General features: G+C 52.2%; 2 protein-coding genes and 1 long non-coding RNA gene across 12 annotated transcripts; 2 read left to right on the forward strand and 1 right to left on the reverse strand.

Moving 5' to 3' along the window:
• The first annotated feature begins 1479 nt into the window (after positions 1 to 1479).
• Positions 1480 to 6975, forward strand: LOC122383097 (GMP reductase 1-like). 7 transcript variants are annotated; one of them, XM_043369228.1, is made up of 7 exons: positions 1480 to 1712; positions 2172 to 2265; positions 3108 to 3227; positions 3604 to 3861; positions 4653 to 4841; positions 5315 to 5517; positions 5935 to 6975. In XM_043369228.1, the coding sequence occupies exons 2-7, from the start codon at positions 2179 to 2181 to the stop codon at positions 6131 to 6133; spliced, it is 1056 nt and encodes a 351-aa protein (XP_043225163.1). In that variant the 5' UTR covers positions 1480 to 1712; positions 2172 to 2178; the 3' UTR covers positions 6134 to 6975. The 7 variants fall into 7 exon arrangements, with proteins under 7 accessions (XP_043225163.1, XP_043225154.1, XP_043225174.1 ...); XM_043369219.1 differs by having other exon boundaries at positions 1480 to 1644; XM_043369239.1 differs by having other exon boundaries at positions 1480 to 1635.
• Positions 6976 to 7962: 987 nt separating this feature from the next.
• Positions 7963 to 9824, reverse strand: LOC122383141. Its single transcript, XR_006256787.1, has 3 exons — positions 9323 to 9824; positions 8396 to 8565; positions 7963 to 8091 (listed from the first exon to the last, which is right to left on the reverse strand). It is a non-coding gene; the product is annotated as an uncharacterized LOC122383141 (long non-coding RNA).
• Positions 8433 to 16141, forward strand: LOC122383079 (WD repeat-containing protein 86-like). 4 transcript variants are annotated; one of them, XM_043369188.1, is made up of 10 exons: positions 8446 to 8529; positions 9851 to 9898; positions 10603 to 10804; positions 12374 to 12495; positions 12918 to 13057; positions 13425 to 13604; positions 14031 to 14156; positions 14344 to 14518; positions 15028 to 15202; positions 15433 to 16141. In XM_043369188.1, exons 1-10 carry the CDS (start codon positions 8457 to 8459, stop codon positions 15578 to 15580), a joined length of 1389 nt encoding a protein of 462 aa, XP_043225123.1. In that variant the 5' UTR covers positions 8446 to 8456; the 3' UTR covers positions 15581 to 16141. The 4 variants fall into 4 exon arrangements, with proteins under 4 accessions (XP_043225144.1, XP_043225123.1, XP_043225133.1 ...); XM_043369198.1 differs by having other exon boundaries at positions 10651 to 10804; XM_043369202.1 differs by having other exon boundaries at positions 10672 to 10804.
• Positions 16142 to 16476: the final 335 nt, after the last annotated feature.

The following is a 16476-nucleotide window of genomic DNA, read 5'->3' on the forward strand; positions in this document are numbered from 1 at the left end:
TAGTCATTTGCGGGACTCGCGGGGCCTCGCGATGACGCGGCTGGAGGCAACCACTCAGCGCGCTCGGATCCTTCTGGCGGAGCCGGGCGCCGTAAGGTGTGCAATGAATGGGCGGCAGACAGAGATGAGGTAGGTATTGAATTTGAAATGACATCATGAGCAATTGGATGGGGAGAGAGAACGTTTCTAATGGAGCTTGGGATGGGGGAAAACCAAAAATATCACGGTCGGTTCAGAGCTCCGACGGGGCAGGGCGCCGTACGGTGCGCAGTAATAGACGGGCAGACAGAGATGAGTTATCGGATTCGGCTCTCTGGTGGGATTTTAAGACGTTTTTAGTTAAGTTCAGGGTGGAGCAACCCGCTGGCGGATCCAAGAGGACAAATGTTATCCCCCACAGGCCCACATCCGGGGCAGCGTCCGAAATCGTTTTACGAGAATAAAACGAAAACTTCACAACTTTTCTGAGGAAAAGTTTATTGATCGAACTGCACAGTAGTGCACAAGGAATGAAAATCCGATGTTTTTTTAATTCACAGAAACCTTTTTTAGGGTATATGCCCCCGATGTGTTCAAGACCGCTTCCTGCACGGTATATAGGCTTCCTGGATCCGCCAGTTAAGAATATGTCACGGTCGATTATCGAGCTTCGGCGGGACTGGGCGCTGTATACGTCGTACCTACAATGAAGAGGCGTACAGACACCTTACCCCACATCCTACTGCTCTACCCGTACCTCTGGGCGAAGCAATGAAGCATAACGGAAGCCCACAGGACCTGCGAGTCGACGAGGTGGCCGCCGGATAGATACTGCAGCTCCCCGGAGTTGCCCGGGACCGAGGGCTTAACAGCAATTATGTAGGTAGAGATCATATCCTCAAGGACCTCCGTTACGATTTTATATTCCTAAACAATATGGCAGACCAATTATGCTTGCCTACGTTCAGGCATTATCCCTGATGCTTATCCGCCCACTACAACATGTGTTGTTTGTCTGTCAATCAACCATCGCTCGACGACGGGATCAATTCTAACCATCGGTATTCGGTTGTCAATTCACCCACCCCGTTTCCCTAAAAGTAGACGGGTCAGACTCGGCCTGGGTCTTAACGAGTCTTAGAATCGCCAGAGACGGGATCGGGTCGCCGTTATTGCACCGGTCTTGGCGTCTTTTGGTATATATAAAGTAGACAGCTTCGATCACGGACGTCGGACCGTTCTACGAATGTACGCACCATCCAGGCCTAAGATGCGTCGAGCTTTTTAAGAATGCAGTCTAGATCAATCAACATAACAATGGTGGTATGCAAACGCTTTAAAATCTCTCCCCGGCTCCCGCAACGTTCCAACGCTCCTCCGTTATACGCTCGCTCGATGCGTCCGCCGAACCGGCTTGCCTCCAATGACGTCATCGGCCGGCCGGCGGCGTTCAAGGTCAAACGGCTGGTGTCCTTACCTGGAGTTCTATAGCCTTGAGAGTGATATGCCACGATTTCCTAGATCAAAATTATTGAAGGCAAAAATATCCATTCCTATCCATATTCTGACATATTCGTTGCAGCATCATATCTATTTAGAGAAGGTACCAGCTGATCACCGCTTCTGCAGTGAGGAACGTGAGGAACCGGCGCGGTGGTGAGAGCGGTGAGAGGAGGCGAGGGAGGTACAGGATAGGTCAACTGACAGTTCAGAACCAGTTGGGTGAGGCATTGGTCAGTAGCCAGTAGGTACCTACCTATTTCATTTTCAATAGCTGCCTGGATTGGAGTTTTGCAAAGCAAGCACTTCAACTTGAGCTTAGCACTTAGCAGGTGTTAATTGGCATTTTTATAATAATAGTACCTTTTGGATTGTTACCCTCTCTCTCTCTCTCTCTCTCTCTCTCTCTCTCTCTCTCTCTCTCTCTCTCTCTCTCTCTCTCTCTCTCTCTCTCTCCTCTCTCCTCTCTCCCCCTCCCTCTCTTTCTCTCTCTCCCTTCCCTTCCCTTCCCTCCCCTCCTCTCTGCTCTCCCCTCCCCTCCCCTTCCCTTCTTCCCCTCCCACTCCCTTTCTCTCCTTTCCTTTCCCCTCCCTCTCTCCTTGTCTGTTGTCTGTCTGTCTGCAGAAAGTAGTGTGAAGTGTCGAATGACAGCCCACACACTTATCGTTGCCGTGACTTGGTTGATTTTCCAGCTGAGCCATGCCACGCATCGACACAGACGTGAAGCTCGACTTCAAGGATGTATTGCTGCGGCCCAAACGGAGCACCCTTCGCAGCCGAGCGGACGTGAGTAACGGAGGAACGACTCACCGATCACGGCCGTGAGTTTTACCGGCTGGTACCGACGTGAGTTACGGCCACCGATACGTGAGTTACTGACCGGCACTGACGTGAGTTCCCGACGACCGGACGCGACCGTTACGTCAGTTACCGGTCGAGAGTTACCGACCGGACGTCATTTAGCGACCGATACATACATCAGTTACCGACCAGCGTGAGTTGCCTAACAGACGTGAGTTATCGAGAGAGTATGAGGTACTGACCGGCAAATGGCGCCTAGGTTACCGACCGGACACTATTTAGTACCAACCGGTACGTGAGTTACCGACCGGACGACAGTTATCGACTGGTGCTCAGTTACCAGCCAGCTTGAGTTACTGAGCGGACGTGACTTACTGATAGGGTGTGAGTTACTGGCGTGAGTTACCTAGCATCTGCTGTGAGTTGTGGATCGGCAATGGCGTCAGGCGTGAGTTATCGAGTGGACGCGAGTTACAGAGCGGACGCGAGTTACAGAGTGGACGTGAGTTACCGCGCAAGTGTCGTGATAACGGTATAGAACTGGCGTTGCACCGTGGTTTGGGTGACATGTACCAGTTGTACCACTTACCAGGGTTTGTATATACTGCGACCTCCTGGAATTCTGGGGACATACCGTACCAACCACTGACCGACGTGGCGATGCGTCAACACTCAGCGTATCGTGTTACAATGACGGTGCAGATGGGCCGCGTGTGGTTGGTGACATGACCATTGACCGTATTTATCTTCCGTATCCTCTGATGCACTCGCCCCCGGGTCCGCCCGGTCACCGGTAGTCGCCTCTGACACGTTATCCGCCCCACCAGGTGTGCATGGAGCGGACCATCACGTTCCGCAACTCCAAGTTCAGTTGGACTGGGGTGCCGATCATCGCCTCCAACATGGACACGGTCGGCACCTTCGAGATGGCAGTCACACTAGCCAAGGTGAGAGATGGCCGTCATAACTCACGCTGGCCAAGGTGAGAGATGCGATGAGTGATGGCGGAACCCGTGGTATTGTCGTTGCAGTACATACAGTGAGCTGGAAGGGGACCATGACATGAGCTGCCATGACAGTCGGGAATCGGGATTACAATTTACTGCCGTGACAATAGAGACGTCCTGTACTGCCATGAAAGTCGGGACCTTACTGCTGTGACACTTGACAGTCGCGACTATACGAGTACTGCTGTAACCGTCGGGACCCGTACTGCTGTAAGAGTCGGAACTGCGGATATCCCTGGACTGCCAGACGCAAACACACGTTACCTACCCTGTGCTGTCTCCCTACCACCACTGACCTTTCTCCCTTCGCCCACAGCACAAGATGTTCACCACGATACACAAGCACTACCCGCTGGACGCCTGGCGTCAGTTCGCCGCTCAGCACCCGGACGTGCTCTATTACGTGGCGGCCAGCTCCGGCACGGGCGCCGCCGACCTGGAGAAGCTGTCGGCTATTCTGGAGGCGGTGCCAGGCGTGCAGTTCATCTGTCTGGACGTGGCCAACGGCTACTCGGAGCAGTTTGTCGAGGGGGTGCGCAAAGTGCGAGCGGCACACCCCCAGCACACCATTATGGTGAGTTCGAATGGGGGGGGGGGTGCGAGGGAAGGTAGTTGCTAGGATGTAGGGAAATGCTATTTGCCCTGGGCGATGTGGCTACCTTTTCCCCTTGTCTTTAAAGCGCGGTGGTTTAGTTTTCCCCGTAATATGTACTTAGGGTGTGTTATGATTTGAGATACTGATTAGTGATTACTTCGTGTGAATTTAAAATGGACCTCCACTGGGTATATTATACAAAATGGACTGACCTAGTGAGAAAACACGAATTGCTGACATTTTTAGAAGGCATTATCTTTGGTGTGTCACTGCAGTATTCCGTAATATATCCTAAAACAAACCGCCACATACGCCGCCAGTCACCAGTTCAGCCACCTGGCCTGCCCACCATCCGCCGCTGTCTGCCGGTAACTCATTTATGGCCTTCGATCGGCACTTTATTGCCGTCGATGGTATCGCCTATTGATACGGCCCTGGCCTTATTGGAGCTCAATTTCCAATGTGCCTGCTGTGGTACAGCGATAATACGTCCCGGGGCAGGCCTGACACATGACGAGTGCTGTCCACCCAGTTCCCTATCTCCCGTCCCTCTCCGGCAGGCCGGTAACATTTCATGTCTCCCTGCCGCTCCGGCAGGCTGGTAACTCCCCCTTTCCGTTCTGGCAGGTCGGTAAAACCCTGATAACCCCCACCCTCCTATGGCAGGTTGGTAAAACTCTGGTAAGCCTCCCAACCTCCCATGGCAGGTTGGTAAACCCCTGGTAACCCAACCACCCTCTGGCTGGTAACCACTCTCCTTCCCATTACAGGCGGGTAACGTGGTGACCGGTGAGATGGTCGAGGAGCTCCTGCTCTCCGGCGCCGACCTCATCAAGGTGGGCATCGGGCCCGGCTCGGTGTGCACCACGCGCAAAAAGACGGGCGTCGGCTACCCGCAGGTGTCGGCCGTGCTCGAGTGCGGAGACGCCGCCAAGGGACTCGGCGGACACATTATCTCGGTAAGAGACGCAGCTAGGCGGGGGAGGCTGGGTTAGAGGGTGGATACTGGATAGGGTCGGCTGGGTGTGGGAGTTGTCACTATTGGCGACAGTTTTCAATTTCTCAGTGCACGGGTGGGGAAGGGAATTTGGTGTCTGTATAAAATATGACTACGTGTTGAATCAGGTATAAAATGTTATTGAATTCTTGTCTTAGGTATCGATGGCATTGAAACATTGCACGATGACTTTCGTTAGTTTTTTTTTTACGATTTGCTGAGGCTCTGCCAGTACGATGTCACTGTTTCTGTACACCCAAGCATATACTTTGTTCAGGCCACATGTGCAGAACGCTCTTCCCTTGATATCCACGCGACCACACTCCTCTCAGACCATTCTACTCCATCTGTCTGTACCTGTTCCACCAGCCGGGGCTGCTCAGCCCGCCCCGTGCTCTGCTGAACTTCCCCTCCCCCCCCCCCCCTCCCTCCCAGGACGGCGGCTGCACCTGCCCCGGAGACGTGGCCAAGGCCTTCGGGGCCGGCGCCGACTTCGTCATGCTGGGCGGCATGCTGGCTGGCCACGACCAGTCCGGTGGAGATGTCATCGAGAAGAACGGCAAGAAGTACAAGCTGTTCTACGGCATGTCGTCGGCCACGGCCATGGAGAAACACGCCGGCGGCGTGGCCGAGTACCGGTGAGGAGGAGAGTGGATTAATGTCGTAGTTTGTCACACATGTCATTAAAGTCTCCTTGTCCTGTCTAGTGTCTGTGTCGGCGAACCGACTTTTCAATTGTCATATCGGACCCGTGGACGCACTCATGATAAATACTGGCCTTGTCTCTGATCAGCCGAAATGAACCGGTCAGTTGAAGTTTGTGCACTTCTTTTTAAATGATTTATTGTATAGCGCTTTGATGTGTCGTATTGGCATTGTATTTTTTTCACTTTCCCACCATCTTGTAGATCAGTTGATTTCAATTGCTATTTTTGCAAGTCTAAAGTTTGCATTTTTTCTCAGAATATCTACTCAAAAGTTAAACCCATTCGCTGTTTCACGTCGATAACGACGCCCCCTATGACTCAGCCGCTCATGTGTCACCCGATCGACAGGGCGTCCGAGGGTAAGACGGTGGAGATTCCGTACCGCGGCGACGTCACAGCCACCGTGCTGGACGTGCTGGGAGGCGTGCGCTCCGCCTGCACCTACATCGGCGCCGGCAAGCTCAAGGAGATGCCGAAACGGACCACCTTCATCCGCGTCACCCAGCAGCTCAACGAGGTCTTCACTGGCAGCGAGAGCAAGAACTAGCGCCGCCCGCCGCCGGGGGTGCCAACGCTAGTGAGGCTTACAGGGAGGTTGCCGTGGGAACGGTTGTCGCTGACTGTTGCCATGACAACCGGACGCTGACGGCTGTACAGCGGCGTTGTTCTGTGTGGTTAATGTTGTTCGTGGGAATGTCAGAGCAGTTCTTCCCATGAGTCGAGCAAACGAGCGTTACCAGGCCAGTCTGTGCGCGAGGCGCTGTCCTCCGCTGCCTGAGATGGTCTCTGCTCAGACCGGGGCCGGCAGTCCTGTCGGCCGCAGCAGGCCGAGGACGTCGCGCCAGGTGTGCTATGTGTGCTGTGCTGCCCTCTGTGCTGTGTGCTTACCGCCGCCTTACTCCCGTTTGCCAAACAACCTATCTAGTCCAGAATATGCTTGCTAGTCTAGACGTCGAGGGGCGGTGCAATGCGCAACATTTGATACTCAAACCGAGATTATGCGGCAGGTCGTCGCAGGTTCTGTCCGATGCCATTGGAGGAGTGATTTGCTTCGTCGTGCCTCTGAGCTTGTTTCGTACGGATGGCAACGTTGCTGATTGCTCATTTGCGCATGTCTCGGACACCAGTCAACTGACATGGGTAAGGTATACGATACTTTCCTGCGCGCCTGCCGGGAATGGAGAGTTCGCAAATTGTTACATTCGCACAATGATTGTCGATATAAAAATAGGTACCAGGGATCCGAGCTCAAACGCTTTTCGCCCTATCGTTCATTACGATTTTGTTAAATATTAAGAATTTCAATTGCAAACGCTGCTATACATATCATTCATTGCCTGCTTCGTAAAAAATGTTTACCCCTTGGCGTGCAATATATTTGGAACATAACATTGTTTTGCTACACCAGAAAGGGCGATTTAGGGAGCAACACAAGGTGACTTCGGAACATCTGTGCTGTTATTTGAACTGCGAGCACGTATGTTTTGAGACACCGCCTGTATTGTTAGCTGCCCAGCGTATGTAGTGCTGCCGGAATATGATATCACTGTACAGTTCACGCACCTTCGTTGGACGCCGTATCAGATCTAGCTGAATGGGATTTCAGAAATATGACTGTGCGAACTGCGAGCACGAGACTATATCTAACTCAACTACAGCAAAGGGACATGACTAAATGCAAGGTGAACAGGCGAAAATCTGGCAACTCACCAGTATCTCACTAACTCAATATACCCTGGTATTTTCCATCGCAACCATTTCAGCTTGTGTAATGTTTACGGGTGCAAGATGTGTATTGGCATCAATGTGATGCCCACAAACGGGATGAATCCTGCTGGCGTCGAAGCAAATCTAAAGGAATTTCCAGAAATGTATGAGATCACCTGAACCATGCTAGCCCAGCGTCACCATCGTCAGCCGTTGACGCAGCCTGGATGTGTTTGCGATGATAGTTACGGAATGCATATTATGCCAGACAGCATCCACACATGTACAATTCACATAGCTGTGTGCCTTAGCCCTCAGCAGTGATCAGGCTTGCATACCACCCCATACGGATACGCTTCAGGACATCAATAGCTACTTTGTGCGCCTGTGACAATCAGGCCGGTAATGGCACACAATACCGTGATGTAGCACAGGCGGGCCAATCAGCGACTGCGGGGAGTCGTTGCGACCCCAATCCGCCACTATTGGCCCGCTGACCGTGTCGGTAGGTCGAAAAATCGGCGTGCCGTCACGGTTAGAGATCGATGGCGGTTCTGTTGACCCGGTCACCACGGCGGCGGCGACGGCGGCGACTGCAGGGTCGGCCGGCCGGCCACCGTTCGTCTGTCCACCGACCAGCCGACCGGCGGCCGCACAGCATGCGTCCCTGATTGCCGCCGACGCGCCACTATCCGCCGCACACCGGCTCCGCTCATCACAGGTGAGAAACGCGCCGGGATTGACAGCCGGCTCCTGAGATCTCTGGCGATTCCGGCCGGCCGCGATTAGTGCCGGTTCCTGTTGATAGATGGCAGCACGGACGGCGCCTGAAAGTTAGGCTGTACCGCAGAGCGCAGGTGTAGCGCGGGACAGCTGTTGCGTAATGTCAGTTTCTAACGTTTCTGGAACCGGTGATGCATATTTTGTTGATATTTGCACACTGACACATTTAACATTGCCCTACATGATATGGTTCCAGGAAGGACTCATGCCACGTTTTATCTTATCCTTTTCCGGTTTAGGTCTCATAGCCTTCAAGTCTCATGGAGCTAACTGTTCAGGTTTTACCGGACATTATCCGCGGTTTTAGTAATGTTATTACCTCCAGATGACGTCATTCTGACGTCGACAGGCGACCGGGAGCGGCCCAAGCTTCTCCAGCCATGGGGAACATGAAGTCCAAAGAGACGACGGCCGACGGCCGGTCCATCTACGAGCGAGAGGCCCTCGGCTCTGGTGAGAGCGGCGGCCGCGCGGGGCAGGGCGCGGGAACTGGGGAGAAAGAGGAGCTCAGATTAGGGTCAAACTGGATCCTAAGTTACATGGTGGAATAAATTTTTCGAGTGCCATGCTCAATATATATTTCGCAACAATGAAAGGCTATATCAAAATAAGTTCACTGGTAGTACCTATCAAAATGTGCTGGGCTACGCTCACCACCCTTCAAGCATAAATCATTGAGGTGAGACGCACTCCGCAGCATAAGAAGTATCCGTAATTGTTATTTGTTCATGCATGTGTGTTCACATCCACTTTGTAGCAGTGCAGCATAATCGGCTACACGGTACACACTTCCCTAGTTGGTTATAAGCTTCTTGAAGTCGTCTGCTCTTCTTCGCTCATGTGACTTTACTGCACAGCCAGAAGCTGTCGTTCCCAAAAGCAAAATGTGTTGCATGAATGCTGAATATGTAGTAAGCAGGTCGGCATGTTATGAATACTGAAACACTTAGGAGAGCATGTTATGTTGACATTAGTGGGGCCTTCTAATTTACTTTAAGAGTCTCTGAACTATGAGGCTATGACATGGTTATCATTTCGGTAGTTAAATGAGTTCAGTAAAATCAGGTCAAAAGAGCCAAACAACGCACCATTGCATTTTGCCCAAATTTGCATGACGCCCCGACTATTGTGAAGGTACGAGTATACTAGTGCATAACCCGTAAAAGAAATTAGAAAAATTGAAAATCTGGAACCAGCAATAAGCAATTTCTTCTCCGATAGTTAAATCCAACGATACGATACTCACTTGTAGGGTGTCCGATCAACATGTGACTTAAAAGGTCACGCCGAAGGCTCCGATAAGAGGATAAAGTTTTTCGTGAATAGCTTCATCAAAAATATTCGTAACGCTAAAATAGTAGGTATAAGCAATGCGCTTATCTTGTCAATGTCAGTGTGATTCGGAAGATACACTTTTGTTCGGAAACGGTCCACTTTGTCGACTCGAATTCGTGAAATATTAACTAAGAATATTGGCGCGGCAACGGGGGGGGGGGAGGAGGGCTTCGACAGCACATTTCGTAGTTTTGATCGCTGATCTCGTGAAATTCACTTTCTCTGGACTTGCTTTCAACACCTCTCTTGTTGCGGTCTTTGCTTTTGGTTGCTCAGTCTGCATCAATGTTAATCGTTCAGATTTCCCTCTTGATGTAATGCTTACCTATCTTGCTTGATTGTGTCGGTGCTTTCCATTGACCTATCATAGCATGGGTCAATGGTGCTTTCCCTGGCCTGTCATGTTTGTTGACTTGCTCGTGCTTTGTTTTCGATAAAGCCGGAGTTAGAAAACACGAAGATGGCACCGTCCGACCATCCACGGCCAGTAAGTACCAAGAAACAAGAAGAATTCCGCAGAATACTTGCAACTGTACCCAGGCGGCCTTCGTTGCCTCGGAAAAAAAAACTTGATGTGATAATAACTATCTAAGTAATTATAGTTCGTTTTTCTTAAGTTTGCCCCTCACTGTAAACGTCTTTTTGAACACAGCACGAGAATTGCTAGCTGAATTACTGAGAAAACTGGTTGGCGCACATTGATTTCACCAGATTTCACAGACGATCAATTTTACCAAATTTGTTTACTATTTCACAGACTCATAGCTCGTATTTACCCATACCTACAGCTCCACAGTGATAGACGACTTCTCAGGAATTATGTCTGAAGTAATTAATAAATTGCACGGCGTTTAAAATTAACGTTACATCGTTTGTGTTCAAAACTTATTTTGAAAATATTATTCATATCTCCAATACAATGTGCGCCAACCAGTTTTCTCAGTAATTCAGCTAGCAATTCTCGTGCTGTGTTCAAAAAGACGTTTACAGTGAGGGGCAAACTTAAGAAAAACGAACTATAACTACGTAACTACGTAATTGCGAACGAAGGATAAGTTTATAGTCATCACGCCGGACACACTAAATTTCTTAAACGGAACACAGTTGCTTCAAACAGCTCAGCGCTTTATCGTGTTGCTATCTATGCATAACGCTCGTCGCCACAGACCGTTTGCGCCGTGTGCCATTTAGGTTCGGGGCGATCCGGCGGGGCCTCTGACGGAGCGCGTCGCCTCCCTGGCGGCCCCGTGTGCCGCACAGGTACCCACGACGGCTCCATCAACTGCATGGCTCTCTCCGAGGACGGCTCCCTTCTGGTCACCGGCTCCGAGGACTGCACAGCGCGCCTCTGGAGCACCAAAACCGACTCCACAGAGTCGCTCGGCGCACTCGAGTGAGCGGGGAGGGGTCGTCATTGAGGGGCAGAGGGGAAACGAGGGAGTGAAGGCGGCTGACTCGGAACTTGAGGCAGCCTATCGGCAGAATTTGTTGAAAGGAAAAATTATTAGAAGGATGAAGAATAACCTGTTGCTCATTTCTATCAGAAATAGAAAAAATAAACCAATATATATTCGGGCGTGGCCCTTCTTCAGTGGTACAAGATCACAATAAAACAAGAGCTTGTTTTATTGTGATCTTGTACCACTGAAGAAGGGCCACGCCCGAATATATATTGGTTTATTTTTTCTATTTCTGATAGAAATGAGCAACAGGTTATTCTTCATCCTTCTAATAATCTTATTAACAATGCTCAGCACAACGTTCAAATACCTGAAAGGAAAAACTAAAAACTGCTACACCTATAGCACAGTTGCACTACTTATCTAGAATTTAGTTTTGCATGGTTTTTAAGCGTAGGTATAACATACATGGATGAAACTAAAATCAAATGATTGATGCCTCCCCAAAAAAATAGTTGATGTTGATGGAGCCTTACATGCAACTTAGCGACTCGCATTCCCTGACTGCAAGCACGACAGCCGATTTCCTCGTGAATAAGTACCAGGCCGCATTTCTTTGGACCTTGATTACCTTGTAACAATGCAGCGAGCTGCCCACAGTTGCCTTTGTTCCAGGAACCCGCCCCCCCCCCCCCCCTACCCGTCATAAACTGCCCGTGTTTCATGGTCACTCCGACAATTGGCCCGTGGCGCGCGCTGACCACCCCAGGGTAATTGGTCATGGCCCCCACCACGCCGGTGAGTTACACGATGTCTCCCCGGCGACCGGGCGCCAGTGTTGATACGGACGCCCGGGTTGCCGGCGGGCGCAATCGACCACTACATAATACCCAGCGCCTTGACGTCATACAGTGGCCATCAGTGCCGCCCGAAAAGTACGGTAGCCATCAGTAGCTACTTACCGTCCAACAATGGACAGTCACAGCAGCCATCAGCGCCGTCCCACAATCACAGTGACATAGTAAAAACCCGCCTACAACAATCACAGCAACACAGAGTCCGCCTATAACAGACAATAACAGCAATACAGAATCGCCTATAACAATCACAGTAGCACAGAATCCGCCTATAACAGACAATCACAGCAACACAGAGTCCGCCTATAACAGACAATAACAGCAATACAAAGTCCGTCTATAACAATCGAGTCCGCCTGCAACAGACAATCACAGCAACACGGAGTCCATCTATAACAATCACAGTAGCACAGAGTCCGCCTATAACAGAAAATCACAGCAGCATAGAACTTGCCTATAACAGACAATCACAGCAACACAGAGCCGCTTATAACAATCACAGTTGCACAGAGCCCGCCTATGTATATAAGACAGTCACGCGACACAGAGCCTGCCTATAACAATCACGTAACACAGAGCCCCCCTATAACAGACAATCTTTAGACTTGAGATTTGCGTAGCGGTATTCAATCGAAATGCTCTCAAGTATCCAGGCTGTATACCGCGCGCGTTCTGCGGCGCTGATCAGCTCACGCCGTTCTGCAGGGGCCACACCTCTTACATCACGTGCGTCACCATCATGGCCGACTTCGTCATCTCCGGCTCAGCCGACCAGACCATCCGCAAGTGGGACATGGTCAGCAGAGAGTGTGTCTTCATCTTCGAAGGTGAGAGAGAGTGTGTCCTCATAGTTCGAAGGTAAGGGGCAGGGTTGGACAGTGGTGATCATTCTTTCTATCCTGCTGTCTCTAACCGAGGTAAGTCATTACATCGGGTAGAGACAGCTCGTGGCAGCCGACACAAGACGGTGACAGATGATATTGAATGACAGCTAACACCCGGAGTACTGAGTAGTGATACTTGAGAAGTGACAACTGATTGACACCGAATAGTGATAGCTGATAAGTGCCGATAGCTGACATGCATCGGTGACACCTAATTACAATCGAGACAGCTGTAAGCCCACAGCCATGATAGTCGATGGTCCATTAAGTTGAAATAATCCGATATTCCAAACACCAATCTGATGAAAATACCTACATATTTTACCTGAACTTCTCGTTTAACTGCGGATGATCCCTGTTCCCAGGCCACCGTGGCAACATCAACAGCGTGATTCCGTGCGGCGGCGACTACATCCTGTCCTCCTCGTACGACAAAACGGCCCGGCTCTGGTACTTTGATCCCGAGGGCGAGGGCGAGGAGAGCCCCTGTGTGCGAGTCTTCGAGGTGAGCAGACGCCGTACCGAACCAACGTACACATAGCGGTTGAATATGACTAATACTGAGGTAACAGTTCTATACAAATGTATTCAACGTTGAACGTGCCTATGTATGGTGGTTTTATCTACATCACCGTGAATTTTATTTGGTCATAATTCTCCCTCCCCCCCCCCCAGCATATCGTGTACACAAACATATTGTCTCTTTGATTTTTTAGCGCGCGTCACAGAGAAATGTCATAACTCGCAGCGATATTTAATGGCACATTGAAGAATGTCTCTCACAGACGATATGTGCATCTGTCACCAAATCTCCCGGGCACCTCTGTATTAGTCGCTTACTGGTAACGGTGTGTTCCCACCACGCCCTGCAGGGCCACCAGAAGCCGATCTACCCGATCCTGGTGGTGTGGACGAACCTCTCTGACTCGTCCGACTCTGACTCCGACTCGGAGGGATTCGGCGACTGCTCCGAGCGCGAGGAGATCATCGTGACGGGCTCCAACGACACAACGGCCAAGACGTGGAGCCGCGACTCCCAGTACAGCCTGCAGGTGGGCACTGCGCTAGCTAGGTGACATCGGGGAGCGGAGGGGGATTGGGACTGTGTCTGGAAACGAAGGCCGTGACTTCCAGTATAGCCTGCAGGTGGGCACTGCCTAAAGGAGACGAAAGAGAACGGCGGGGTTAATTGGAAGTGGGTAAGGGAGCGATCGCTGAAAATCTCAAAACAGCCAAAAGGTGGGCAGGAGCAGTGACAGGGCAATTTTGACGGGATGAAATGGGGTGTAGCGGGTTCAGTACAGCCAGCGGGATGATCAGATCCGACGAAGCATACGGGGAGAAGGAAGGGAGTAGAGGAAGGAAAGGGGATATCAAAATAGCCGGACTGCTATGTTATCAGTCTCAAGCGCTGTTGTGCCTTTGGCGGCAGACGTTCAGTTCAGATGTCACTAGCGCTGGTTTTCCTTTGTCGGCAGACGTTCCACGGCCACGAACAGCCCGTGTCCTGTATGGTGGCGGATGAGGACAGCGCCACACTCATCACCGCCGGCCTCGACCGAACCATCCGCATCTGGACGATGCGCGACGCCAAATGCCAGAGGGTGAGGAGCGCGAAAAGCGAGCCGCCAGTGTGATGTCTGTTGCCGAGGCCGTTCCGACTCCTATTCGCTTGCTGGTGAATATCTAAGCTCGCACACCTCCCACACATTAGCACAAGACAGCCCGCCCATTAGGGTGTGACAGGGACGGGAAGGCTGTTTGTGACGGAGAGACTGTGCCCGCCGCCAGGTTCTGGAGGGCCACAGCCTTTCCATCACCTGCATGCAGCTGGTGGGCCGACTGCTGTACAGCGGCTCAACCGACCGCACGGCGCGCGCCTGGGTCACTGAGTTCGGCGAGTGCACGCGCGTCTTCGAGCCGCACTCCCACTCTGTCACCTGCATCAAGGTGGTCAAAGGCGTCGGTGAGTTCCCGGGCGTGGGTGAGTTCCCGGGCGTGGGTGAGTTCCCAGGCGGTCACGGAAACTAATGGGCCAGCTGGACAGCGGTCGGTAGATCCTGGTTGTGTAAATGAGCACTGATTTTTTTTTTTAAGTATGAATGCTACAAACAAGAATGATTCATCTGCCTCGACATTTTTGGCATGCATGACTGATTTCCCTGTCATATCGATGATACATGTTGATGAAACTAATGATACCTAATGGCGGATGTCGTTTTTAATCAGAAAATATAGGGTCTAATGATATTTCTCCTCCCATCACAATTATTTACGCACTCCCCCGTAGACGTGTCGCAACTGAAACATAACTTTCGTCCTTGCAATCGTAACAACAATGTTGTCAGTCTACTCGTATGCAACCACTCCGCACATGCGTTCCTCCCTCTACCTCTATCTCTCTCCCTTCCCCCTCTCTCCCAGGCACCCTCGCTCCCTCTCCGTTCCCCGCTCACCTGCCCTTTTCCGCCGCAGTTTTTACCGGCTGTAACGACTGCAAGGCGCGGGCTTTCGACGCCAAGTCCGGCGCGCTGAAGCGGACCTTCCCGGGCCATACGGCCGGCATCAGCTGCATCCAGTACATCGACGGCAAGCTGTTCACGGGCAGCACGGACGGCACGCTGCGAGTCTGGAACGCCACCAACATCACGTGAGTCCAGCCCGGCCACAGTGTTAGGTAAGTACCTACTAGCTGCTGAGCAAAAAAAAAAAAAAAACATGCTTAGAAAGGACCAGCCGTATCCGGAAGAAGGCCAGTCGTCCCAGGAGGAACAACCGTGACTCACATTGACTCCAACTCCCCACCCTGTGCCCTCTGCAGTGAGGGCCATTCATGATTCCCTTTGACTCACATGGACTCTGACTCTGTGTCCTCCACAGCGAGGACCAGCCGTCTCCAGAGGAGGAGGCGGAGGAGTACGACAAAGAACACATGGCCGAACAACAGAAACGGCTCAATGACGTCAGCCGCCGGCTCTCCAGACCGTACGCCGGGGGCGACATCGACGACGGAGTCTCCATGGAGTAGCGGGAGGCGACGACGACGGGCGCGCCGGCGAGCAGAGAGGCGCTGTAGCACGGAGACAGGAAACAGCGCAGTTCCGTGCTATGTGACGGAATAGAAACACCACAGGGAGATATGGGTAAAACGTGTATAAGAGGCACACGCGGGTGTGTTAGGACTGTTGATCGTCCGTCGACGCATTCAGAGGGATCTCGAAGATCACGCGAAGTTCGAGCTATTCTACCATGGCTGAGTGTTCGCCTGGCTGCTGAGCGCAGGATGACTGCGGGGCAGCGGCGGCGAGTGGCAGGGACCGAGGCCGTGCTGGTAGCGGCTCGGGCGGTACCGTGGGTACCGTGAGAGGGACGGGCGCCGCGCCGTCGGCCGCACGCCGGTGACACTGGTCCGGGCTGGGCAGGGGCGTCCCGGCCGACGGAGCGGCGCCCCCGGCACCGGTCCTCCGCCTCCCACTGCCGCCCGGCGCCCCGACAGAGCGGGCCAGCGGCAGAGGGACGGCGGAGCGCCGGGCGCCGGCTCATCGTCCCAGTCGAGTTATATCGTTTGTTAATACAGTATTATGCTTGATGTGTGTTTGTATAACTGTTCAGAGAAGAACGAACGGACACTGAACGGTCCCTTAGTTAACGGTTTCGATATTAGGCGTAACAAAGACAAGGCCGCCAGGCGGCAATAGACAGGAACCTATAGAGACGAGACCCCCCCCCCCTCCGCAGCATGTCACATATATCAAAGTAGCGCCACCTGCGGGAGGCACGGTGGGTCACGGTACGCCGTATGGCCTAGGAGGCAAGACGCCGCGCCGACGAGGCGGTGCCCGTTCGTTCCGAGACAGGTGGCGTGGGTGCGGTCGTTTCCCCCGGCAGAGCAGCAGCGTGGCGATCGGCTGGCGTAGGTATGCA

This window comes from Amphibalanus amphitrite, unplaced genomic scaffold (assembly GCF_019059575.1).
Source record: "Amphibalanus amphitrite isolate SeventyFive unplaced genomic scaffold, NRLGWU_Aamphi_draft 000012F_arrow, whole genome shotgun sequence".
NCBI lineage: Eukaryota > Metazoa > Arthropoda > Thecostraca > Balanomorpha > Balanidae > Amphibalanus > Amphibalanus amphitrite.